Below are 27,030 nucleotides of genomic sequence, written 5' to 3' on the forward strand. Positions count from 1 at the left end.
ATTTCGTGCTTGTGGAGTCTGTTTCAGCTTTTCTTGTTATCTTCCTCCAGCCCCTCTTTTGATTCGCCAGAACCTCTTCTCCCGCTCTCTCTGCCTCTGTCTGATTCTTCATCATACCCAACCGCATCCGACATCGTCATCACAAAAGTGCCTGGCGGAAAGCACCCGAGGAACTCCCGCTTCATCCCAACCAATCCTGGCCGCTCTTCCATCACCGCTGACAAGCTCCTCTTCGCAACCCCAAACAAGCGTGTGCCTTCAATCATCTCCAGTCTCGGTCTCTCTCCATTCACAATCTTCTGCCCTGCCATCTCTCCCTCATAATCCCCAAACGGGATCTGAAGTGTCAAGCACTCCCACAGCATCATCCCGATCGAGAATGCTACTGACTCCTTTGTTGCTCCCATCTTCTTGTTTATCAGCAGCTCAGGCGCCTTCCACCTCAGACACTCTTTTTTGAAGCCATCTTCATCCTCAAACGCTGAGGATGGCAGAGAATCACTTCCATCATCATCACTTGCAGAAGTCACAACTGTTGTTGATGAGATCGATGAGGAATCTGAGTCTGAAGATGAGAAGTCTGAATGCATCACTATGCAGATGACCATGTGTTCTGAGAACAACACAATATGCGGACTCAGATTGGCCAATGACTGAAGTGGATTTTCCATTTCATCAAAGGAGTGGAGCGCAAGATTAGCCACCCAGAACAGGATTTGGGCAGCAGTTATCACTCTTTCTTCCAGCGTCCCAATCGCCATCTCCTTTGTTTTATTCCTCCCATGAAGCAGCATGAACAGCGAATCTCTCAGGTCCACAATCAACTTTTCATGAGGAGATGAGCAAGCCATCGCATCCACCAGGTTTGACATCGATGAAGTGGTTGGACAGAGACTCTCCGATCGAACAAATGTGGATTCTGTGTCTGAAGTGTCTGTTGTTGAAGTGGATGAAATGGATGGTGAAGGAGTTTGCTTTCTCACCTCTTCCTCCTCTTTTTCTTCAACTTTTTCCAGCATCCATTCTGGGATTTTGTCTGAATCTCTCCCCAATATATATTCAGTTGAGCCACTCTCAGATAACAAATGCTCTGACGACTCCGAGTGTCCCAAGCTTTTCTCATACACCCTCTTCTTCATCCTCTCTTCATTCTTCTTCTCTGCTTCTCTTTCTGCTCTCCTCCACTGCTCCTCTGGCGACATCTCCATCGTCACCATCTCAAATGCCTTTGGATCCTTCTTTACTGTATCAGCAACAATCACTTCCAGTTCCTCTGTTCTTCTCTTTTGCTTTCTCCATCGAACAGTTGAAATCACTGCAATTATCAGAATAATCAAAAGAACAACAGCCAATATAACAACAATGATTGGCCAAATCGATTTTCCTTCTTTTCCTCCTTCAGCAATCCTCGCATCTCCATTTGTTTTTGGTTCACTTCTGTTTTTCAGAATGAAAGAATCAGTTGAAGATGGATTATTGGTATCTCCAAACAGAATGCTCACACTCACTTCGGTCTCTTCTCCACAGCTGCTAATCAACTCTTTCTCCACAATCCCTTTCACTTCAGTCTCTGATACATACCCTTCCTCCAGAAATGAATACTTCACAATCTCTTTCTCTTCTCCAACCTGTTTCACAATCATGAATGATAGGTTGCATGGCAGAAGAAGATAGCCCTTGAAGCGTAGGAAAACTTCGCTGCCCAGTTCTTCGGATTGCACAGAAGCGAGAAGAGGAACAAAAAATGGGGATTTGAAAAATAGCGGGAGGCCAGAGAGCGTGCATGAATCAGAAAGAATCCATAGAGATGAGACGTTTGTAGCGAGGTCTTCTTGAATAAGGCTGGAGAGATGAAGAGCAGCGTCAGTGGTGCAGCGAATATTCCTGCGATAGGATGGGTACTTGTGATTGGAAGGTACGTTTGGTGAGTTATTAGCAAATGAACACATGTGAAGAGAGGAACTACCTCCAATCACTCCAAGAGCCCCAGCAGAAGAGTTCGTGATGGTAATGTTTGTGAGCACAGATGAGCAATCGCGGAGTGTAAGAGCAGAACCATTCCAACTGCATAATTGATTTGCTGATGAAGTTTTGTCAACGAGCTGATCAGTTGCTATCGTTCCTAAAAGAACGCATTGCTCGAGTTCAACATGCGGACATTGAGCGATTTCAAGAATGCAACCCGAAGCTGGATCTGGGCTTGTGTAGCTGAAGGATGTGTTTTTAACGAATGTTTTACCCAGTGCCTGGAGCATGGCAGAGGAAGCGGCAGATTGCCCGAAGGAGGATTTGGTGAGGTTGGAGAAAATGGATGAGGACAATTCAAGTTCGGAAGGTGTTTCACCTTCGTCATGTGATAAGAAGTGATAGCTGAAGATGGGAGGATGTGTCGTTGTTGCGTTATGAACGAAGAGATCAGAACAGTTAAGTATGCTGCTTGCACCCTCAGAGCGGATGCATTCGCCACACTTCACATCTGAGATTGAGACTCGAAAGATGGAAAGGCTGCTCTGTACAAGGGCGATTATTGCGGAGCATGAGTATATGCGTGAGATGGAGATCTGGGAGAGCTCGCATTGGCAGGATTCGATGCTGAATAATTCAAACACAACTCCAGAAGAGGGATGTTCTTCAGTAAAATTACAGAGCCTGATCTCTGATTTGGCTGCACAAAAAGCAAACAGCGTCTTAGTCTCCGCAGGCATCTGGCCTTCCACTTTAAATGTGAGACCAATAATTGTCACGTTGGAAGTGCACATAACCACAGTTCCGTCAATAAGGGATGTCGGGGAGCGAATGGTGGTGATTGCGTCTCCCGTGATTTTTGCGCTTAACAAAGTGTTTGCTATCGAGAAGGCACTATTGATCCAGGCAGCCGTATCCACATAAAGAGCGCTTATGAAGTCATGAGAGAGATGGTGGGAGGCATAGTTGAGAGAGAGGCAAGGATGAAGATGGGAGCCGCATGAACGATCATCAGCAGCTGAAGGATTACCTTCCTTATAAGAGACAACAATGGTGTCTGCCATGTAAATGGTTATGAAATCCATGAGATCCACATCGCGATTGTCTATAGTGTCGCACCCCCAAATTGAGTTGAAAGGATTGTACTTGGGATCGCGAAAATCTATGAGGAATTGTTCCTCGTTGATCTGTGCCTGAATGTTCGTGCATTGAACAAACACATCGTTGCCGATGTGAGCTGTGTTCGATCTGAAGGTCATGTTCTCAAAAAGGATTGGTATTGGAAAGTCGGAATTAACCATGGTTGACACATGTACAGCTCCGCCCCTTCCTTCAGTTGCTGAGCAGCAGCACTGTGCCATTGTTAAATTGGAGAATGAAAGCGCTCCTCCTATTCCCAAGTGAAATGCAACACATCCTCCCTTTTGTGAGTATGGAGCGCTGTGGATCAAAAGCGAAGAGGCATTCAGCTGGAGTCTGATAGCAGAGTTGGACTCGCTGGAAACAAAACACGCACATAACCCCAGTGCAGAAGAGCTGCCAATACAAGACTCACTCACAGCAATTTCTGTTTCACTGTTTGTCATTGTTAATCCCTCTGATTGCGGTTCATCGTCAATTGCAATAATGCACCTCTCCACTACTGTTACACTGCTAATATTCAATTTCGAAAATGTGCAAGTACATCCAATGTTTAGAGTAAATGCGCTGCTCGCCACTTGGCAAGCATCCACCGTCAGTGCATCAACAAACAGCCTCCCCTTCAGCATTCGCACATATGAGCAGGAACCGAGCACATTTGGACTTTTGAATTCATTTGCGATTGAATTCTCGATTTGCTCTGAGACGAACACGCAAGATTTAAATATCAGTGATCCATCTTTGTTGAGAACGACTGCTCCATTCGTGTTGCAGAAGCTTGAATCAGTTCTGATCTGGATGTTCGAAAATGTCAAAAATTCGCTGTTTGTGAGAGACGAATCTGAAATATTTGATAGATCTTGGGGAAATGTTGAGCGAGAGTTGTGTGTTTGGAATAAAAGAATGCCATGTTCTTCTTCATGACTACCTGATGAAAGAGAAGAGATGGTCATGTTGGTGAGGTCGGCACACATTTCAATAGATATGGTTCCATTCACCAAAATTGTACGATTAAATGTGTTTTTATCTAAGTTGGATAAAGCCATACTGAGTGTGTGACAAGGCTCGAAAGGGCTTCCGCATCTTATTGCATCATATCCTGCTGAACTCAAATGGACAGTTGTGCTGATGAAACGGATCAAAAAGCGAAAGAGGTCAGTGGCTTCAAACACTTCATCACTTCCCACGAATTCGTTGGAATCAGTACAAAGCATAGAGTAGTTAAAGAGAAAAGATGTTGAGATGATAGACTTGTTAAGATCTTTTGCAGAGATGAACAGGCTGTTCCCTAATGATGCTCTGTTGGCGTTGAAATTGACAGAGGAGAATAGGAAGGGACTGTCCGCAATTGCTTGTGTTGCATCAAGATACATGAAGCCGCCTTTGCTATCAGTTGAACAGCACTCGCAACTGTGTGCTGTGATGTTTACAACATTTAGTATACCATCTTTATCGAGACGTATGCTCATTGCTCCTCCATTCGTGGAATAGAGAGATTCCACATTTGTCAGAACGCATGAATTGACTGTCACAGTTACTGTTGTTGTCTCTATTTCAGTTATTTTGGTTGTTGATATCACTTCAAAGGGAGTTGTGGAGCAGATAGTTGAATTGACAGTGCAATTGCATAACAAAATCTGCCCCTTTTCAACACCAATCATTCCATATCTGATTGTTTCTTTTTCTTGTATCGCAGTGAAATCGCAGTGCTCGATGGTCATTACACCTCCTTGTATTGATGATGCGATGAATGTTGATGGGCCATTTAGAGAAGGAGGTAGCTGGAAGAGGATATTGGAGAAGCTTGTGGAGATTGTGATTCTGATGAAAGATGAGAATGGCATGGAAGTTGGAGGAACAACGGGTATTGAAGTGCGCTTTTCAACACATGTCAAGATCCACAAGTGGTCATTCATCTCTAACGCATCGTTCCACATAAAACCGGGATTCAATGTAATTGTGCGCTCAGTATCTTGAAATCTGAGTCGAACCGCAAAAGGAATTGTTGCACATGGATAACCACTGAATCCGCACTGTTCAAAGTCGAAGCAGTTTTGACCTCCCACAAAAGCAGGAGTAGGAAATTCGGTAGTCAAGTAGAAAAGAAGTGGAATCGCATAGTTCAAATTGTTGGAAGAGCACCCCATAGCCTCATTCTCGAATTCACGATCGAGTGAGATGTGGAAGGCGATGTTTGGGGAGTGGACAACGCTGCTAAGAGTCTCTGATATGATGAACACGTTGCTGCCCTGCCACGCACTACACTGTTGAAAGGTGACTGATGTTAGCTCAAAGTTTGTGCTATCCTTACCCACGCTCAGGTAGATACCCCCTCCTCTTTTTTTGTTGTTCGCATCCGCGCCAGCAATGCATTGAACGAATTGCGTTTGAGCCGAGATTCCGATGCTGACTCTGCTCTCGTTTGTCACTTCAGCATAAACTCCACCGCCATTCCCATCAACGCATAAACAATTTGTGAATGAAATGTTATCAAGCTGAACATCCTCAGTGGAGTGAACTGTCTGCTCTACAACGCATCCACTACCGCTCGTACGTGTAATTGACTTAAAGGAGCAGTTTAAAAGAGCAATGCTTGGAGAGAGTAAAGGAAGCAGAGAAGTGTCGTATACAGCCATTTCTGCCACAGTAACCTCAGTGAGCTGTACATATCCGCAAGGAGAGCATGAAATAAGTGCGGCGGAAAAAGGAGAAAGCGAAGGAGCGGTGGAGGAAGAGTTAATTCCAATAGTATCGCAGAATATGCAACCATCATCCGCAGCATGAAGAAGAACAACATCAATCTTGTCAGCCCATCTCTGAATGGTCATTACAGAGAAGTTTAGTGTTCCCTGACACACCGAAACATCAGCATCATATCCAGAAATTGATTGCGTGGAGAAGACACATTTGTCTATATCCTGCCCGCTCATATATACTGTTGCTGACTGAACTGTAATTGCATGAATGTCGCTGGAGTGCATTCCAATACCAAGTTGGATTGTCCAAAAAGAGGAGTTGATATCTCTGGAGAGGATGCGCTGCATTGTTCTACATGGAAACAAGTGACTGAGCCCGCATTCGAGCTTTGAGTCATTTCCTTCAACTCCGAGATGATGAGTAGTTTGTGCCTTTATCCACTGCGCAGATATTGTTCCAGAAACTGCGCCTACACAAATATCATCATTTGATGGATTAGTAAAAAAGCATGACACCAACGGAGACGGATCCAAACGCAGTACAGAACCTCCACCAATAAATAAAACATCGCCATATTTACCAGCCTTAATTGAAACAGAGCAATTATGAAAGAAACAAAAGAAGAGAGGAGCAATGATACTTTGTCCTTGAACAGCAAAATTTAAATATAGTGCACCTCCGTAACAGCTTGCGTGCGAATGGAAAAACGAGCAACTTCTAATAGCAAAAGGCGAAGGTTTTACATCAATACAAAATGAACCACCACCAAGATCTTCAATGGTGCAATAATCGAATAAGCAATTATCGATACATGCATTACTTCCAATCTCATCGGTTTTTTCCACGCAATCAGTTCCCAAAGATGAATCAGTGATGTAAAGCCCACCTCCATAGTAATGGCCAGTTGATTGGCTAAAGTTACACTCTCTAATAGAATAACAATGATTACCATCTGCAAGGCAAATTCCTCCACCCATTCTTTGACATGAGCAATTGATACAATGAGTTTTCAGTATATATAGTGATTTAATTTGTGAACAGCACAATCCTCCTCCTCGATTATGTGCTTGGCAGGAATCGAATACACAGTAAATAACTCTAATTTCTGCGTTATTTTGTCCAATAATGCAAACAGCACCACCGTTTGAATTAATGCTTGAATCATTCGTATCGTCTAATGTTGTAGATTGATTGTGCCACTCATCATGATCAAATGAGAAAATGGTTGTGTTTTCTTGTCTGCTCATGTTCTTATTATTTGCATTTGGACTTCGTATACATGAACTGAATGTGTTGTTGAATGATAAAAATGAACGCAGGTTAGAATTTATGGACGGCAATATCATTCCATCGTATGCATCCCACACTCTCATAAATGAACAGTGCGTTATTACGATTTCAGCAGAAGTATTTTGCTGATTTCCCATCTGTTTAAATTGTGCATTTGTTGCCCTTGTGACGTTTAAAAACTCGAGATGATTGACTTGAAGTGTGCCTGCTATTGGCAAGGAAATAAAAGGGGTCGAAGACAGTAGAAGCGATGTAAAAGCTGAATCTGTGATAAATGCTCTGCAAGCGCTATAAGTCCTCTTTAAAGATTGCTGCACAATTCCAGGAGAAATTAGGGTGGGGGTGATAAACTGATTGAAGTGTTGGGTGATGGTTACATTGTTAAGCCGCAGACAATCGCCATTAAACTCAAATAATGTTTTGCATTTTTCATTTGCAAGTAAGAAGTTAAAGTTGCTCAATATCGCACAAGAATTTCTGTACGCATTAAGATAACACTTTTCAACTGAATAAAAATAGATTTCAGAAGCTTTAAATGAACTATTACTAATTTTAATCAATCCACGAAATTCGCTGTGTGAATATCCTTTTTTTGTCTTTTCATATTCGAATGCGGAAGAACAACAAAGCTTTTCTGTTATGCACAGCATGACAACAATTATTGCGCAATTCATCATTAAAAATTTTGATATTGTTTTATCACAAATCCAATAAAAATAGTATATATTATGATCAGCCGGAATATTTTTAATAACCCATTTTCTGTCAAATACAGCCCAGCTTGATAATTGTCACCTCGGCTGTCATGAAGATGATGAACAATGACACTTTTTTGGAAAAGAAATATTTGTTATATAATTATGTTATTTTTCATCGTTTGAAATCAAGAAAAAAACAACTTCTTTCAAAATTGTGAAAAACAACGTGTATTTTTATGTCAATAAAGATTGTTTTCAAAGAAAGAAAGAAAGATGTAATTTTTCACTTCAATATAAACATTGAAGTGTGTTTTTTCATAGCATCACAAAAAACTGTTTCTAGAAGATGGAATTTTTAAATATTTCAAATAATCAATTTTTCTTTAACGACTACAACAAAGAATGAAGGAAAAAAAAATGGAAGTTTTCAAAAGATTGTTATAAACCGAAATAATGATCTCAAGTGTAATTTTTTAAATATTTTTATCTAATTGAGAAAGGTGTAATAATAATTTCATTTCTTTATAAATTTTGAATGAAAAATGGAAGTTTCTTTGATTTTCAATCGGTCTGAAATTCCTTCTATTTTTATTCCTGAAAGATTATTTTTTGTGAAAATTAGCCATTCTCTTCAAAAACGTCCCATGATGTTGACCCTATCGTGTGACTGTTCTTTTGAATTGATTAACTTATTTTTACAGTTGCTTTAAAGCTTGAAAAAATAAAAATAGCGACAAATAATAATTCTCAAATCTCTTCAAATGAGATTGACGTTTCAGTTAAAAAATTTGGAATTAGCAGTGATAAATCTTCAACTTTAAATCAGCATTCACAAAATGTACAACAAAAAGCAAACAAACCTGTTTGAAAAAATGCTTTATTGCATTTACATTTAAAATCAATTTTTCATCTTTTCTTTTCATAGAGAATTACAATACAATCCGTGAGTAGAATGGATGTTATTGAGCGTTATCTATCTGTTCATAAAGTGTTAGATCGCGTAACTTTGAAACATCTTCTCAGTTTGCGTCTTATCTCTCTTTTGAATTTATGATTAGTTGAAACATAATCTTTAAATTTTAGTGAAAGAAGAGCAATGTTCAAAAAATATTGATCATAGAACACTAAATCGTATTTTTTCTATGATGGAAGAGAAAGGGATTATCACAGAAATTGAATCTGAGTTTGCATAATTTTTTAACATTTTTATTCGTGAAAGAATGGGATTTGGATGTTGAAATTGTTTTTCATGAATTGTTTTTATGTAGAACTACAACGACTTCGGGGTTTTCTCTGCCTGTGCGCCTTTTATTGTACAAAGGAGTGAAGCCTAGCGATTCAATAGTCGGTGATTATCTCGCAACATTGAGAACAATGAACGGAAAAGGGTTAGATCCATCGCATTTTGTGTTACCCAGTCAAGTGCAAGATAAAGCACAACAAGAACCTTCAGAAGCGACAAAGAGCTCAATTTTAAATGAACTGAATTCGACTGATTCACTTCATTGCAATGAACTATCTTGCGAATTGTCAAATATTGTTCACAGAAATGAAAAAAACAAAGAAGTTTTTTCAACTTCATCAGAATCAGCAAGCGTTCAGGTGAATTCATTTTTTCCATTTGAATCTCAAGACTCACAAGGCTCTTCTTCAAAGTCATTTCAAGAGGATGCTGCATTTCCTCTATCGCACAGTTCAATTCCTGTTTCAACTGAATCATCAATTGAAGTTCCGTCATCAAAGAAAGCAGACTCCGCTAGCTCTGAATGCAATTTGTTTCATAAGCAAACAGAATACAGTTATGATTCGGAGCAAATTCAGTCATCGTCCAATGCCAAACCTTCTAATTCTCGTTCCATAGGCTCTTCTATCCCTCTTTCTCCATCTTTCGCGACAACGCCTTCATCATCTTCTTCCTCATCCTCATCCTTATCCTCTTCTTCATCCTCATCTCCCTCTTCATTTGCCTCAATCCCTCTGCGTGTGACAACAGCCTGTCCAGTCAACCTTCCCCTGTGGCGTGTGGGCGACTGGATGTTCCGAGACATTCCCTCTCCAAACACACAGCGGCTGGCCATCGCCAAGCAAAACGGCTTCATCGTGCCCAAAATGGAGCGTGCCAGACTGCTTCACCAGTGGCTCGTGGGGAAAGTGTGTGAAAGAGAGAACGACTGGAGCAGATGGAAAGCATTGGAGAAGGCAAGATGCGGAAGGGAGGCATACGGAGCAGACGAGCTTCAGTACGACAGGACAATTGGAGGCAGCCTGAGGCACAGCAAAAGCTTGAATGATTTCCAGACGATGGAAGAAGCACACCAAAGCGAACCTTCTTCTTTTCTGTTATCTGACTCAACTGCCAAGCCAGCAACTCATATCAGTTCTCCCTTTGACAGTGAGTCCTTTGCCCAAACACATGTCTTCTCTGTTCCGTCTCTTTTTGATGCTCTTCCGCTCAGCCTCTTCTGTCAAGTCATCGGCGTGTTCTCTGACTCGCCTGCACTGAAGCCGCTTCTGCCTCTGGAGGACCCTCTCTCTTCTATGCACACCCTCCACCGGATGCTCATCTTCAGCGAGAACTATCCAAAAGAGGTGTTTCTGGTGCTGCTGCAGACGCTGGCAGAGTTGGGGCTTGGCGGCTGGGTGGATAAAGCAGAAGATGAGCAGGGCGCAAGGAAACAGGTGAAAGAAGAGGAAAATGCGAAAGAAGACGGAAAAGCGGGATCGGCAGCTAATAGAAATGCAAAGGAACAAGCCGACATTTTTCATTCAGTTAAAAACAAGAATATAAGATTTGTCGTTTTTGACAAGATAACATTGAAAAATGCACTAAAACCAAAACCGACTTTCTATTCTTCAGAAGAGCTTAACAATTTCATTAGAACACCAAACAATGATTCGCAGCTAGCAAAGAATTCTGGAAAGGAAGAAGATATCAAACAAATGCAGAATAACAGAATTCGCCTCACAACACTGGAGATGCTGGAGAAGATCGAGGAAAGAGAAGATCCTCATCCTCTACTGGAAAGCAATCGACCTTATGTGTTTATTGAAAGAGCTTCGACACAACCAAAGCAGCCATCGTCTCCATCTGCTTCTTCTTCTTCTTCTTCTTCTTCTTCTTCTTCTTCTTCTTCTTCTTCTTCCGTTTCTGGTTCTGATTCTGATTCCACTTCAGACATTAACCCTGCCTTGGTTCAAAGCTCCTCTTCAGTCATGGAGTTCTGGGCAGATCTTCAGCAGGTGTCACATCACGTCTTTTTGGCAGCATACGATTTTTCGTTCGTCCGCATCATTCTTCCGCTGCGAAGCGAGCCTTGTTCCAAATGTAGAGCGCTGCGGCAGATCAGACGAAAGATAAAAGCAGCCATCGTCAGGCAGGCCAAAAGGGCGTGGAAGATACAAAAGTGTGGAGAAGACGGGGAAGAAGCAGAAAAAGGTGAGAGAGTTCGAACGCAGCGGTTTTCAGAGTTTTTTCCTTCGGTGCAAGGAGAGGCTGGAAAAGATAGTGGAGAACAAGCAAGTTCTAATGGAGAATTCAAAGAACTGACGTTTGATGGGCTGCAGCATGCTGACTCAGAAAGTGACTTTGCTGATGAGCTGACAGACAATTCATTCAGTTTTGTTGTTAATGACGACGAGCTCAGAGAGAATGTTTTGACTGAGTCTCTGTTTGACAGGGTGATGAAGGTGAGGCACACGACATTGTGCTGTGCGAAGCATCTTGTCAAGACAACATCGACACCAGAGACATTCAACCCGCTCAGCTGGAACAGCCTCATGTGGGAAGATATCATTGCAAGAAGCAGCGAAAAAGAAGAGAGAGATGAGAAGGACAAGTCAATTATCGGACTGTCTGTGAAAGAAGAGCCAGCAGAGCTGGCTGCACAGGAGAATAAGCAACTACTTGGAACTAAAGAGAAGAAAGGTAACGACCTTTCCAATGAAAGAGGGTGGAATACAAGATTTATCAGTCCGTCTTCTCTTCAGCAGTCGTATTACAGGTTTATTGCCTCCTTCCGAGGCATCGCCGCAAAAGTCCGAGAGCGCCACACGTCCTTCTCAGCACCAGAAGTGGTGGAAGCGATGGCTCGTTCTGTGCTGCCCTTGAACCAGCTGACCATCACGCACACCCGCTTTGCCCGCCTGTCTACTGAAATGGGCATTCCGCATCTCCACTTCCTCTCTCTCTTCATCTCTGCCCTCTTCTGCCACCTCGTCCACAGGACCCATTTCCTCTCTGCACTCCACCCGCTCTCTGCTCCTTCTGCGAAGGAATACCCAAAATACGGAGGACCGCACAACCTGCCCAGGCGCGTCACTCGGATTGAAAGGAGCGAAAATGAGCTGATGCAAATTCGAGCAGACTCCCGCTTTTCAGTCAGACTGCACGACGCTTTTATACTCCGCGGAGATTTATCAGCATTTCTACCAAAGCCATCGAATGAGTCTTCTTCGTGTGCTTCAGATGTGAATGACTCTTCTGATGGGTTGGAAAGCAAGTCCAGAATAATTCCCTTTCGAAGGTTCATATTTCAGCTGTCCGTAGCACACAACAACAGCAAAATAGATCCATTCACAAATTTCTGCTCAAAAGAGACACATTCTGTCTGTTTGGAAGATTCAAATGCCAAGCAAACGCTCTTCGAGAGAGTTAATAATTGCAGCTTGAGACTGAAAGATGCACTGAAGCTTTACACACGAGAAATGACGCGGTTGGAGCGTTGTGAGCTTCTATCACACAGTTTGGATGAACATCCAATGAAACACGCAGACACAAACAAAAGCAGAACAACTGCTCTCATTGAAGACCCACGGCAAATGCAGACTCCACAATCGTTCAACACACAACAGCAGTCACTCACATCTCCTTTGACGCAGCGAAGCTCAATTGCCACTCTTCCTCAATCGATGCCAGCATATCCCTCTCTTTTGCACAACCCAACGCTGTCTTCTTTGATTCCGTTATCCTCTTCTCCCACAAACTCTCTCAGCATCACTTTTCCTATTGCCTCGTATTCGTCCACGCCAAAAATATACGCCTCTTCCACCTCAACAAAAAGCATGTGGTCAATCGACGACAATGTGCGTCTCATGCAGCTCCATCGCAACTTCAGCCATCTGATGCTGGAAAAGAGCGAAGAGGATGATTCCGAAATGAAAACAAATCAAACAACACAGCCAGGTGGCAATGCAGATTCTTCTGCTTCTTCTGCTTCTAAGCCAGATGTTAAGAACCACCCTGCATCTATTCACTTTGCGAGAAGCTTGTTAACTCCCAAAGGACTCTTAACTCCTCTCAAATGTCGCTATGCTCTTTCAAAACAGCTTCTGCGGGACCTTCCGCCTTCTGCAAGCCTCATCCGCAACGCCATCGTCGCCAAAAAGAACGATGGGAGCATTCAATTTGGTGGTGAGGCGTCAGGTCGAAGGGACTCGCAGGAGACGTCAGATGTGCTGCCGAGTCTGCTCACCGACTGGACGAGCATCTCCAACGCGATGCACTCAGAGCCAGTGAATGTGCGCAGGCACTTCTGGCGACTGCTGCAGAAGCCGCCCTACCGGCGCGCCTACATCGAGTACGTGGCACAAGACAAGCAGATCCCGCGCGAACTACTCAAACAGATGAAAAATGCTATCAGGATGCCTGGGTTCAAAAAGAAGAAAAGGAAAAGAAAAGCTGATGATGTTGATGATGATGATGAAATAAATGACTTCATTGTGGATGATGACAGCATGTTCGACAAGGCAGGCAGTTTGAGTTTGACAAGCACAGGCATTTCAGAATTGGCAGAGGAAGAAGAAGAAGAAGAGATGAGCGATTCCTATTCGTCAGATGAAGAAGATGGGTTCGAAGGAGCTAAAAGGGACAGAATAAAACATCGCAGCAATAGAGCAGCATTCAGAGTGGCGCACGCTTTTGATAAAGAAGATTCAGAATTTGTTCTGTCTGAAGAAGGAGGAGATGGTGGAATTGGAAAAGAGAATAACGATGAGGGTCTCGATTATGATGAGAGTCGTATTAAAAGAAAAAGAAGAAGAGATGAAAGAAGAAGACGACTACGAGACAGGAAAAAGGGAATAATTCGCGAAAATGTGTCTGAAGTGGAAGAAAAAGAACTCCATTTTGGATTGTCAGAAGATGAGCTGCTGGATGATTCACTGTCTGCAGATGAAAGCATCTCAGATCTGCTCAACGAAGGAGACAGTGAAAGAGCCAACGGAATCAGACAATTGAAGAGCAAAAGAAGGGATCGTGAAAGAAAAATGGAAAAAAGACAAAAGCTTGCAAAGGACAGAGCACAACGTGCGAAAGAAGCAAAGCGAAAGACAGCTTCGACGAAGCAGAAAGAAAAGAGTGAAGAAAGAAACGAGGCTGAGAACTCAGAAGAGTCAGAAGACTCATTCCTTCCGTCAGTCGACGACGATTTGTCTATTCTGTCCAGCAACGATGAACATGCTGCAGAAGAGAAGCAGGCAAAAGCAGCCATCCGCCAAAAGAAGCAGATGCTCAACTTGCAGCAAAAGATGCTTAGTGAAATGGATGCAGACGGTGAGCTGCCTTATCCACAGCTCGAGATCTTGCCACAGTCTGCTTCGGCTGAAGAAACACAGGCAGACTCTGCTTTCTGTAGGTATTCTCGTCGCTTCTCGCTGGCTACACCTGTCAATGCCTTTCTGACACTCCATCCGATCAGCCCTCTTTCCATCGAGGTGCGCTTTTCCATTCCTTTCCACTCGCTCACTTCTTCCATTGCTGTTCCTTTCTTATCTCCTGCTTCATATTTATTCACAGGGTCGTTTCCAGGCAGAGTGTACACAACCTCTCTTCAGGACATGCATGACCGCCTGCGAATCCTTCTTCCTCTCTCGCCGCGCATCACCCAGGCGTGGGAGCAGGTGATGCTGATGCTTGCTCTGCCCCACCGCTCTGTCACACTCACAGAACTGGAAATCTGCCTCAGAAGGTTTCCGAGGGAGGATCTGGTGATTGCACTGCAGAGGTCGGTTAGATCAGGAATGGTGAAAAAGGACAAACCAGATCAGAGCATGAACGGGACGGAGAGAAAGAGGAAGCAGAAAAAGGAGAGAAAAGAGAGTTATTTCGGGGGAAGTGAAGATGAGCTGTATGACGGAGGCAAAGACGAGACGAGCGACGAAGATTTTGAGCGATTTCTGTTTGGGGATGAAAATGACGATGATTTCTTGTTCAGAGAAATTGATTTTAGAGAGCCCGGCTCAGCAAATCTTTTGAACAGAAATGGTGTTGCAGGCGTTGATGTGGAAACCGATGCCCCTGTTTTGCCGAAGGAAGCAAACAGCCCAATACATCAGTCAGTTGGAGCATCAGATGGAAGTGGGAGTGAGAAAGGAACGCCAACAGCAGCAGACAATAATACTATCACAATGGATCAAGCACAAGAGAAATCAATGTCAGATGTTAGTACCAATCTCTCCTCTCATTTTCTGCCTTCATTAATGTTGGATTCAACAGCCTTTCCGAATGCGCAGGAGCAGTCAAAGTTTGTCATTGCTAACAAAACCAGGTATTCGATGAAGAAGGAGTATCGCTTGGCTGCCTGTGGAGGACACGTCTTGCCCACAAACGCTGGAAGCCGACTGACTCAGTTCTTCAACGAGCTCACAGGGCAGATTAAGAAGGACAGCAGGGAAAAGGAAGAGAAGATTATTGATGTTAATCAGCAACTGATGCAAAATGACGTGCAAAAATCTCAAAAGGATGAAACAAGAATAGAAGAATTAAAAGAAACGAATAAATCTATTTCTGAAGCTTCAAATGATATTGATGCAAGCAATAATCAGCTTAAGAAAGATGCAATTTCAGCTTCTCCAAACATCGCTGGTTCTGTTTCATTGAATTATCCTTCTGATTCAGTTGATGAATACACCACAATAGCACAGGTTAGCTCCATTTGCCTGCTTGGTGTGTTGTATATGATGATAATTGAGTTTGTAGAGGTTGAGCCGGCTTTGCCAGAGCAGCCTCGGAAAATAATGGCGAAGCATATCAACAAGTCAGTTAAGAGGAAGAAGACTGCGACAAAAGAAAAAGAAGCTTCAAAAACAGAGAAAATGGAGAAAAGCAACATATCAAACGAGATTGATCACAGTAAAGAGTCAGCAGAAGCAGACAAGCAAGTGCTTTTACAAGCAAATGAAGAGAAAGATGTGAATTCTGATGAGGAAGAGGATGACGATGAAGATGATCATGATCCATATCAGGTTCAAAAGGCGCTTGTGAAGCTTGGGATGCTGACTGTAGACAAGAGCCAGAACTATTTGATGGTGGGGTGGGCAATGAAAGCGAAGCCTTCAAAATTGTGGATGAAAAAAAGGAGAAGTTGTTGTTTAAACGGAAAAGATCATAGAAATGCACAAAAGACAAAGAAAAGTGCGACAAATGGCAATGAGATTCAAGTGAGAAATGAAAAAGCAAATGATCCAAAAGCTGAAAGATTCTTAGCAGATGATATTGTTCATATGTTCAACAGCAGCAAATTTAAGTATCCATCAGTTCGCCTTGATGATTTGTCTGTTGCGTCGTCATCTTCGTCTGAGCCATTTCCATTCGGTTATTCCCAGCAGCACTCAGAAAGACATTCATATCAGCGTATATCTCCCTCCCTCTCTCCGTCTGAGACGCCGTCCCTTCTTCCACCTTCGCTCTTGTCAGAAACACCTGCTTCTGCTTACACTTCTCGTTCCGTCTCTTTGGAAGCAACTGCAGACGATGAAAGAGCTTTCTCTGAAGTTCTTCTTAACAACAAAAATGTTCCTCTTGTGAATATTCGCAATGAAGCTATCAATGCAACCAATGGAGATGATTTGAACGAAGAATCTGATTTTCCTTTCAGCGACAGTGAAGATGAGTCAGAATCTTCTGGGGCATTGCCAAACGCTCAAAAAAGGTTGAGGATTGAGTCAAATATCGAATCTCCAAAACACCAACTGGATTCGCCAACAATACAAAACACTGAAGCCACAGAGCCTCTTGCTGTTCCATCTCTTTTGGAGTTCAGCCAATCACAGGCAATTGATTCAGATGATGTTACTTCTCCAAACATTGCAGAGCATCCCATTTTCAATCAAATGGCTACTGAAACATCAATGGCACATCTCAATCAATCATTAGATGTAATTGAAGTCAGCCAAGACGAGTCATCAAAACAGCCAACAGCTCAAGAACTTGATTCTTTTTACAGCTCGATTCATTCTTCAGCCCCAGCAATCACACAAGAACAATCAAACCTTCTTCTGTCGCTTATCAAAAACGGACCAAAAGTTGTAAAACTTGACTGGGTTGGTAGTTCATCTCGTGAAGAATTATTGCCTTTCCCGCTTTCTCTTTTCAAAGATTCGCCTTTCTTTGCCTTTTCTCATTCTTCATCATTGTCTCTTTCTTCTCTTCTCCAATCTCCTTCTTCATCGCCATTTCTTTCCTATCAGCAAAAAGATTCTATTCATATAAGCAAGGAATTGTTGATGGCGATTGTCACTCATTGTATCAACGGTGTTTCTTATCCATCGTCTGGCTCTGAAAGAGATGTCATCCCATCCGAACCAGCAACGCTCATATCTTTGATTGAGTATGTTTCATCTACGCTTTTATCTTTGTCTCGGAATTGCTCTGATCCTTCCCATGACTTGCTCAATTTGTGTGCATCTTCAAGAATGTCACAAAATTATCTTCCATCTTTTTCTCCTTATAATTCAAGTTTTCAAGTCCCTTTCCATATATCAGAAAAACTTTCCTCAGCAAATGCCTCTTGCCGCTGCACAATATGTGCTTTCTTAAAACTGAAAGTGCATCTTGATCTCCTCGTAGCATCTGGTCTGCTTCTTGTGCAGCATCCGCATTCTCTCTTGCCACTTGCCTCGTCTCCTTCAATCCGATTTCCTAACTCTCCATTTGTGTCCTTCCCTTCCACACTTTTCATCCCGAGCTACACAAATCCACACACCTGTTCTCCTTCCTTCAAAATCAACGCGTCTCTCTCGCAGCCTCGTTCGGCTCAGGCGCTGTCTTCTCTGTTGCAACCAGCAAAGTTTTCGTCCTCTGCTGGCTGTGTGTCTCAAATGTCATTCAGCAGATTGTCATTCCTCGCTTCAAGTGTGCTCCTTCAAAGCAGATGGAGTTCTGCTCCTCTGTGGAACAACTGCATAAGCATCCCTGCCATCTTACGACCATCTTTTGACGGAGTCAGCTTGCCAACATCATCTTCATCTTCATCTTCATCTTTGGCTACTTCTTCTTCTACCACTGCCACTTCTGCGCAATCCACTTCGAACATTTCAAACACATCTCCTTCATTTCATTCACATCTTTTTGATTTTCTGCCTAATTCTCCCTCAAAATATCTCTTCTCACAAACACAATCTCTTATTTCTAGTTTGCTTTATGCTGCTCCGTCTCTTCCACTTCCCGTTCTGTGCAAATCACTTCCTCATCTTTCGTTCGCCTTTGTTATTGATGTCCTTACGTCAATGGAGCAAGTCGGAGCTATAGGAGATTCTATTATCTTATCAGTCAAACACAATGAAGAAACAGTATTATCAAGCAAATATTGTGCAGATGATCCAAATGAAGAGAAAGCAAAGCAATCAACACAACAAATGGAAACTGCTTCTAACAGCACATTTTTAGAGAACATAAGTCAATCAAAGCTCTTTCAGCAAGCTGTTGAATCTTATCCGATTATCAACGGGACGTATTTATCTCTGCATGATTTAGTATCTTCGCTTCCATTCTTTGATTTTGCAGAGACTTTCGAATCGACAAAAGTGGAAAATCATTTTGTTCAAAAGGGAATGGAAGAAGAGGAAGAGGAAGAGGAAGACAAAGAACTATCGCATTATCACGCCGAGCATGCAAAAGCAGATAAAAGTGACTTTTCTTCAGTTCAGTGGAGAAATCTTGCTCTTTCGCACAATATCTCTCCATCCATATCATCCCTCTTTTTAATCAGATGAATTAAATTGAAATTTTTTCACTTTTCAAAATTCAAGTTAATAACTCATTTTTTGAATAAAAGAGTTTTCTGTTCAAATCAAGTTATGTTCATGCCCTTTTACATTGTATTTTAAATTCGTAACGATTTGTATTAGTGTGATCTTTGTTTCAGAATTATATGATCCACAATTTCCGTAAGATACTCAATCAAATTTGCATCAAACTTTTAATAAACTATCGTTTCTGTTAGCATAGTTTATTTTTTTTTAAAAAAAAGTGAACAACGTTTATAATTTTGAGCATGTCTTTACGAATAAATTAAAACAATTTGTAATCAGCAAAGTTTTTAAAAATAAAACAAATACAAAAAAAAAAACTTTTACCCGATAGTTCCCAGCCTCTCTTCAATTGTCTCAAAACACTTGAAGACGATCAAAGCACCACGGAAAACGCAATTCTCTTGGCACCATCAAAAAATGCCACTTCCAGTTTGTCTGAATTGTTGCTTTAATTTCCCTTTGTTTTCTCCTCCTGTTGCTGTCAATCCTCTTTCCAACATTTGTTTCAGCATCATTGACACTTTCAAAGTCCGATGCAGATTTAAACAGAATGCACAGTTGTTCAATAAGCACATTAATTGTATACCTCCTCTTGACCTGCACGGTCAAAGGAAGTTCAAATGTAGCACTCGACGGGAGCGGGTCAAGAGGCACAAATGGAAGGTTCATGGCTGATGGAAGCTGCGAGCCTTTCTTTTTGATAGAAGGCATAAAATGGCGCTTTGCAGGAAGAGTAATAGTGCGATCTTCAAAGGTGCTTGGCAGTGTTGCGATCTCATCGGAACACAGCAGAATGTTCTGATACGGCGAGTCGTACCAAACTTGTTGGGTTATAACTGATTCCAAGCAATTGTCGCTGTCTTTTCCTGATGGATCAGAATCAAACAAAGAAGTAAAAACATTGAAAGAAGCATCGTTATCCATGCTATTTTTTGAGGATTGATCGAAATTTTCAGTTTTTTGTATTAATTTTCGATTACCTGTAAATTGGCGTAAGTTTTGACCATCTCTTGCTTCAAAAGTCTCAGTATTGCTCAAAGCTGGACATTCTGCAATCGAAGACAGCTTTCTAATATCAAAATTTCTGAGGCTTCTGTCTTCGGAAGAAGAAGACAAAAGTGACCTTTGTGAATGCTCCAATTCTGACTGAGCGGGAATGATGTCAGCAACTTTGGAAATAAATGTCGAAGTAGAAATCTGAAAAGAGGGTGATGAGGAATTAAGATCCAGTGGCTGTATTGATGCTGGATCTTCTAGTTGAATGCTTGGTTTTCCATGAATTTCTTCATCGAATTCTTGTGAAAGCAACTGGTGATAAGGTTCAATAAACTTTTCTGTTTCTTCAAAAGGAACTTTTCCACTTTCGTTTTGTGCAATCTGTTCGCACTTCTCCCTTTCCCTTCTTTTTTCGTGCTTCAATTGCTCTTTTTCAGTGTTGTTGAGATAAACACTGATGTCTGTCATTTCTAATCGTTTTGTCTTCTTCTCCATCTTCTTCTCTTTCTTTTCCATCTTCAGTTTCATCTCCAACACTTCAGTCGCTGATAGTTTTCCTTCCTCTAAATCTTTCAAATAGCTTTTGATCTCCTCCAATGTCATTTCCTGTGTCTCGCCTTCTGTCAGCTCCATGTCAAGATTCGTCTCTTTCTCTTTGATTTTTTCTTCTGCTAAGTCCCACATTTGCTGCTCAGACTCATCTGTGATCCATTCTTTTCTCACCCATTTCCCAAAGATTTTCTGATATTTCTTTGCATCCTGAATTTCTTCAGCAATCTTTTGCCTTTTCATTTTCATGTATTTCTCACCGATACCATTAACTTCTTGCAACTCAATGTCATTATTTCTCCACTTCTGAAGCATCATAGCTTTTTTATATTGTGCAAATTCAGAAACCTTTTTTTCACCGTTGTTAAAGTCCATGTCATGCACTTGTTCCTTTTTCTTGCTTGTTAACTGAAAATTTGTGGTTGATGAAAGTGCATCATCAATGCCATATTCTTTCTGTGATGAATTCATCTTGTCAATCAGCGTCATGAACGCTTCTGATGTTGATATTCCGCGTTCTAATGGAAGCAAATGATCTGAAACTTCTTTGATATAGTCTCGCGAATGAATCATCTTTGTTACCTCTTTTTCTTCACTTTCTATTTTTGGATGAATAATTCTACTTTCGCTTTGTTCATTTGTTTCTGGTAGTGTTAATGGATATTGTACTGGCAAAGATGAATAGAATGAAAAAATAGAAAGGTTTTGTGGAACAGTTGCAGTATTAACAGGTTCTTTGTGAGTGTCTTTAAATGAAAAATGAGCGCTTGAAATAAACGAGGAATCTGGAATAGAAGAATGAAATTTTTCGTTCACAAAATAGGATTTGCTTATTGTGCTTGAAGAAGAAGATTCAAAGTACGTATGGCAATTTTGTGTAGCGTTTTGCATCATCAAATTTGCTGAAGAACATTCATCGATTTTGTGCTCAAAATCTGTATGCGATTTCTGAAAATGTATCTCATCATCTAAAGTCAAAATATCATTTTCAGAATTTTTCGAACTTCTAACATGTATTGCTTGAGAAAGCTAAAATAAGACAACGCAAAAATTTTAAAAATCACAAAATTAAAAGTGTTCAACGAGCGACATTTAAAAGTTTATAATAATTTTGACAAGCATTTATTTCAAACCGTTTTAGCAATGTTGTAGCTCATTTTCCATGGCTAAAAAAAGAATAAATATTTTAGAATTATGGAAAATCCCCATTTTTAAATTTCAATCAGAATTTTTGTGGTTTAACTTTGTTAAATTATGACAACAGACAACTCAACTGTCGAGCATCCAGATGAAAAGCCAACATTAGGTTTGCTATTTTTCTCTTTAAAGGTGATCATTATGATTATTCTGGCATATTGCAGAGAAAGTGTTCCACAATTCTGATCTCGTACGGAGTTCGCCCCCGAATCCAAGAGGAATAATGCCAGCACCTTTTATAAACGATGTTGATAAATTTATGGAAACGTGTCAATTTGAAGTTGCATTCAGACTTTTGAACGAACTTTATCAGTATGTTTTTGAGTTTTATCTCTTTGTAATTGTTTTGTTACATTCATTGAATGCTTGTTTTTCAATATAACGTTATTCGATACAGAAAGTACAAATATATGGAGAGAAGTCTTGCAATCAAAAAAGCAGCTCTTGAGAAAAAAATACCTGAAATTCAGAAATCACTAACTGCACTTGATCATCTCATCGAAAAGAAAGACCAGGAAGAACCTCATGTTGTGGATTTCCTTCTTCACGAAAATGTTTACGCTCAAGCAACTCTTAAAAAATCTTCAGCAGTCGGACTGTGGCTTGGCGTATGAATATTTTTTATTTTTAGTGAACTTTCAAATTACAAAAATTTATTCAAATCTAGGCAAATGTAATGGTTGAGTATTCTCATGAAGACGCAAAAGAACTTCTAACGAAGAACTTGAATAACGCAAAAATCACTCTTAACTCTATTAATGAAGATTTCACTTTTCTGAAGGAACAACTTACTATTTGCGAAGTCGGTTTGACATTTGATGCATTTTTTGTGAAGCAAAGAAAATATTTTTTATTTAATCATTTTTGCAATTTTTTCAGGCATTGCACGTATATTCAATTATGATGTCAAGAAAAGAAGAGAAGCGAAACTTGCACAAAAAGCATCTTCTTAAGCTCTCTATTTTTTCGGTTATACGAAAGTCTCAACAACTCCTTCATAATCACATTCATATCGATTGATATTTTATCATCAAATCTTTCTTCTCATTTTCATCTCATTGAACTCTTAAAACTGAATTCTTCTGAAAGATTTAGCATAAAGAATATTTTCTTTGACATTTTCGAAATTCAGTTCAGTTAATTTGCGTGGGTGTTGTATTTTTAATATGTATTTTCAAACTCAATTATTACGAATCATTTTTAAAACATTGTAAAAATAAAAACGAAACCTCCCAAAAGATTTATATTTAATTTTTAAATATGCCGGTATTTATTGATATGCATGTAAATCCATATGGAAGCTCAAATGCAAGTTTCTACATGGAAGTTGCAAGAAGTTATTCGAAATTACGTCATCGAAAAGTCTCTTCTTCAGTATATCGAAAAACAGTTACGAAAAAGGAAAAATTATCTTTCACGGGGCGGAGTTGCTACTATACAAATTGATTGCAATATCTTTGATCTAATTTATTATGATGTTTCAATGATAAATGTTTTTACGGGTAAATATAAATTTGCTGAAAATCTCTGGAGAAAAGTGATATTTTCCCTTTTGGGCGAAAAGTTTCATCTCTGGTCCGAGGATCAGTTGAAGATAAAACTTTTTTTGGATTCTGTATTGTCGCCTCTTTGCTCGGATATAACTGTTCATTATCCAAATGGATGCAATATTTCACTCTGTGGCTTTGTGATGTCTCTTTCAACTCCGTTTGTGGAAATGTATGTACTTGTCATTTTTTTCGTGAAGAATCCGTTTTGGTCATTTTTCTTTTTTTTTTTTTTTTTTTTTTTTTTTATAAAGAGATTCAATGACTTTTGAGTGTCAAACTGAAGGTTGTTCAACAAGACAAATTATTCGTGATCTGCATAATTTTTCTTCAGGAAAGGTTCATTGCCCATTTTGTTGGAAATGTCATATGGAAATGAAAGAAAACAAAAAGCTTCGTCTTTTAAAGCTTACGCAATGTGGAATATTGATAGTTGAACCTTCAAACTCTTCTGATGAAATCAGGCGTCATTCATTTGGTTCTGTTATGAATAAAATATTCTTTATTATTGAAGATGAGGTTGTAGGTGCATTGCATTGTGGAGATCGTGTTAGCATTGTTGGAGTCTGGGAGAAAAAAGTTCAAATGGAAATTCGAGGCATTGAAAAAGAAGGACTGATTTTGAATGGAACTTATATGAATGCTCCAATAAGATGGGATATGTCCGTTAGGGTGCTTACTGTTAAAAGAATTCCTCCGTTATGTGTTTCATTAGATGACTACCTTCCTGAAAGTCTTATTACGCCTCCTAAGCCCTCCATATTCCACAGTAAATATTCTTTTCAGCCGAAAATGGAAGCTGAATGCTGTCAAAGCTCATCGGATTATTATAACGATGAACCTTCAACTTCTGCATTATTTGGAGACTCGTCAGAAGAGGAAATTTGCAATAGCGTGATCGGAATTGTTGCACGTTTATCAACTCTTTCATCATATTTAGGAATGAACTCATTTTCAAAAAGAGGACTTTTTAATAACTTACAAATGGGAATGTTATTGAGTTTGGTAAATACAGCTTCTCAGGCACAATATTATGGTCTAAGCGAATCCGAAACAATGAATCGTGCAAATCAATTAAAAACTCCTGAGTTTACTGATGATTGTCCTTTTTTCCTTGGTAAGAAAAATCAGAGCGAGAATGATTTTTTTCAAAAATATGATAAGTGTAAAATTCCTTCTTCGTTGTCTCCACTTCATCAAATTAATATTCTCGTAATTGGGGATAGTGGCGGAGTTATCAGACAGATGATGAAGAGAGTATCTTCGTGGATAAGTCGATGGGCTTGTTACAACAACCCTCTTCATAGTTCTCTTCAAAATGCTGTAGGAGAAAAGCCTTTGAGTCTCTCTGCATCATTCAATAGAGGCTCAGATGCTAGTATTGAATGGACAAATGCAGGCTGTTTGGCGCTCGCAAGAGGTGGTGTCTGCTTTATTCCACATGGAAACCTGTTGAAAAAGAAGGATGTTGAAGTTCTGTATGGAGTAATGAGGGGAACATACCAAATAAATCAGCAAAGTGCGCAAGAACTTTACATGTTGCCAACACTTATTGAAGATGAAAATGAAGAAGAAGAGATTTCAAGTGAAAAAATGGAAAAAGATGAATCGTCAAAAGAAACAAATGAAGAATTTCCAGCAGCAAATTCTTCTTCAAAAGATGAAACTAATCATCCGACTATTTCATCACAACACTTGCATCATATATCTCTCCTTCGAGAATCATCGAATCAAAGTTGTGCCGTTTGGATGATTATTGAAAGAGATCGACGAAAAGGAAAGGGAGAAACAGGAAAAGATCGATCCAATTCAAGAGGGACATCAGAAGATGATGTCATAAATAACCAGTTGTCACTTGGAGCCAACTGGACCAAGTTGCCAGATTGGTTTTTAGATCACTTTGATTTGGTTTTTAACTATCCTGATGTTCAGAGCACAGGAACGGCTGCTGTTGGAGAAGAAATGAGACAGGAAATAGCTGACGCTATTCTGACCGGAGATGAAGAGTGTTCCGATAATGAGAGTTTTAAAAACAGCAATCAGGATATTACTGAAGGAAAAGTTATGGCTTTTCTATCGCACATTTGTTCTACTCCTCCTCATTTCAATGAAAACAAAGAAAATAAGCAACAGAATTCAATGTTTATAACCAAAGAACATTTACAAAAAGATACTGAAACATCACCTTCTGAAAAAAAGCATTCAAATATTGCTGATGTGAAATCCCAAATGTTATCTGGTCTTCCGCCTCCTACAATTCCTCTGTCACGCTTTGCTTCTCTATTTCTCCTATGTTATTTTCATGGTCGAAGACTAAATTCAAATGCACCCATTTTTTGGTTCAATCGTCTTTCGAGTTCATCAGCAAATAACTCAGGATTGTCTAATTATGAAACGGGCAGCGCAGTTTGGAAAGAAAAATCTAGGCTTTCACAGAGTGAGTTAGTTGGAAGTGATGAAAATGAAGAGCAATTTGATAAAGAAGATTCAGACGATGATGATGTTGTTGAACTTGATGGAGGAGCGAAAAGAGTTGGGCCTCGAACTCTGCAGACGCTGCTGAGTTTGTCAACAACAATTGCAAGGCTGATGGGAGAGTGGGAAGTGTCAACAGCACATGTGATTGTTGCATGCATCTTGTTTGAAGAATGCTCAATTGCAAAAAGAAGTGGAAAAGGTGGCCCACGTGGAGTTTTCCCTTCCATTCATCGAACTAAAAAGATTGGATCGAAAAAAGGGAAAACAAATTCCGTTCAAAATATAAAAATGGAAGGCGACGAACAAAATAGTTATCAAAAGATAGAAAACGAGGATATGAATGATGAAAAAGACGATGAATGGAAGGATGCCCTGACGGAATACACGTTATTTTTGTGTCGTGTCTGTAGTCAATTTGTAGATGATATCAATGGAACTCGAAAGAGAACTTCAAGTGGAAGAAAGAGCAAATCGTTGAGCAGATTTCAAACTCCAACAATAAAGCGCGCAGCATCTGCAGTATTATCTTCTGCGTTTTCATCACCAAGTTTATCGAATATGTCTCAAACAGCAAGCATTTTTACACCAGAGCCAATGCGCCAACCATCTCGCTCGCAATGGCTGATGACTCCAGCAACAACGCCTATTTCTTTCGATATTTCTTCTCCTTCCCCTCAACTTTTTAGACAATCCGCAAGTTCTCTCAAGTCTCCTTTTGATTTGGATGCCGAAAATGAGCGTCCCATTGAGTTTAATGGAATCAAGCCACAATGGAATGACAGAGAAGATTTAGCACTTACTCCACATAAATCGCGCTTTTCATCTCCAATGCCTCCGCCTGCTCCTCCATCTTCCCCTTTTTTACACGCGCATTCATTTCAACTTCTTCCACCAAAACTTGTTTCAACAGCTCAAACTGCAGCATCATCACAAAAAACAAAGGCTCCAAATTCTGGTACTGTCTCAGAAACTTCTTTGAGGCATCTGTTCAAAGTTGCTGGAGACTTATCGTTTGAAGCAGAAGATTTATTTCAGTGTGATATTCCGATCAAAAGACGAACAAATGCAAGCGCTCCTATTGGATATAATTCAATAGAGCATTGTGAAAGAGCAGCTTCTCCCTCAATATCGCAAATTCAAGAAAGAAGAGAAGTGAAAGCTAATAGACAAGATCTGCATGCAGCAAAGGAAATTGAGAAACATAATCTGCATTGGGACGATGATTTATTTGAACAAGAAAGTCAGACTACATCTTCACTTACAACTGAAGATAAGCAAAATGATCCCAATGATTATATTGATGGAATCTCTTGTCAAATTGATCCAAATTACTCTATGAAAAATAAAGATTTCAAAAAAATAGTACCTTCAATTTTTTCTTCTCCAATTTTACAGTCATTTCATGATTCGTTATTTGAGCCTTAGTTATTTAAATTGTTATAAAA

General features: G+C 40.3%; 5 protein-coding genes across 5 annotated transcripts; 3 read left to right on the forward strand and 2 right to left on the reverse strand.

The window, feature by feature from the left end:
- Positions 1-23: 23 nt before the first annotated feature.
- Positions 24-6,779, reverse strand: MONOS_507 (uncharacterized protein; the record flags this gene model as incomplete). Its single annotated transcript, XM_067875189.1, has 1 exon — positions 24-6,779. One exon carries the CDS (start codon positions 6,777-6,779, stop codon positions 24-26), a length of 6,756 nt encoding a protein of 2,251 aa, XP_067735598.1.
- A 2,153-nt stretch (positions 6,780-8,932) lies between these two features.
- MONOS_506 (uncharacterized protein) lies at positions 8,933-19,093 on the forward strand (the record flags this gene model as incomplete). The annotated part of the gene is made up of 2 exons (XM_067875179.1): positions 8,933-8,973; positions 9,059-19,093. The coding sequence occupies 2 exons, from the start codon at positions 8,933-8,935 to the stop codon at positions 18,777-18,779; spliced, it is 9,762 nt and encodes a 3,253-aa protein (XP_067735599.1). The 3' UTR covers positions 18,780-19,093.
- Positions 19,049-21,557, reverse strand: MONOS_505 (uncharacterized protein). The gene is made up of 2 exons (XM_067875168.1): positions 21,497-21,557; positions 19,049-21,392 (listed from the first exon to the last, which is right to left on the reverse strand). The coding sequence occupies exons 1-2, from the start codon at positions 21,518-21,520 to the stop codon at positions 19,173-19,175; spliced, it is 2,244 nt and encodes a 747-aa protein (XP_067735600.1). The 5' UTR covers positions 21,521-21,557; the 3' UTR covers positions 19,049-19,172.
- A 33-nt stretch (positions 21,558-21,590) lies between these two features.
- MONOS_504 (putative prefoldin subunit 3) lies at positions 21,591-22,654 on the forward strand. Its single transcript, XM_067875158.1, has 5 exons — positions 21,591-21,669; positions 21,725-21,872; positions 21,958-22,168; positions 22,228-22,366; positions 22,440-22,654. Exons 1-5 carry the CDS (start codon positions 21,618-21,620, stop codon positions 22,511-22,513), a joined length of 624 nt encoding a protein of 207 aa, XP_067735601.1. The 5' UTR covers positions 21,591-21,617; the 3' UTR covers positions 22,514-22,654.
- Positions 22,655-23,476: 822 nt separating this feature from the next.
- On the forward strand, positions 23,477-27,010 carry MONOS_503 (uncharacterized protein; the record flags this gene model as incomplete). The annotated part of the gene is made up of 1 exon (XM_067875147.1): positions 23,477-27,010. The coding sequence occupies one exon, from the start codon at positions 23,477-23,479 to the stop codon at positions 27,008-27,010; it is 3,534 nt and encodes a 1,177-aa protein (XP_067735602.1).
- Positions 27,011-27,030: the final 20 nt, after the last annotated feature.

The sequence above is a fragment of the Monocercomonoides exilis genome (genome assembly GCF_001643675.1).
Source record: "Monocercomonoides exilis strain PA203 chromosome Unknown scaffold2-2631571, whole genome shotgun sequence".
NCBI classification, from domain to species: domain Eukaryota; phylum Preaxostyla; order Oxymonadida; family Polymastigidae; genus Monocercomonoides; species Monocercomonoides exilis.

Excerpts from the sequence above, each read along its gene's own strand:
- MONOS_505 (XM_067875168.1), bottom strand. The coding sequence starts at position 21,520 with ATGAGCTACAACATTGCTAAAACG. Across the intron at positions 21,393-21,496 it reads GCTACAACATTGCTAAAACG|CTTTCTCAAGCAATACATGT; the intron begins GTTTGAAATAAA and ends GTCTTATTTTAG.
- MONOS_504 (XM_067875158.1), top strand. The coding sequence starts at position 21,618 with ATGACAACAGACAACTCAACTGTCGAGCATCCAGATGAAAAGCCAACA. Across the intron at positions 21,670-21,724 it reads AGATGAAAAGCCAACATTAG|AGAAAGTGTTCCACAATTCT; the intron begins GTTTGCTATTTT and ends GGCATATTGCAG. Across the intron at positions 22,367-22,439 it reads ACTTACTATTTGCGAAGTCG|GCATTGCACGTATATTCAAT; the intron begins GTTTGACATTTG and ends CAATTTTTTCAG.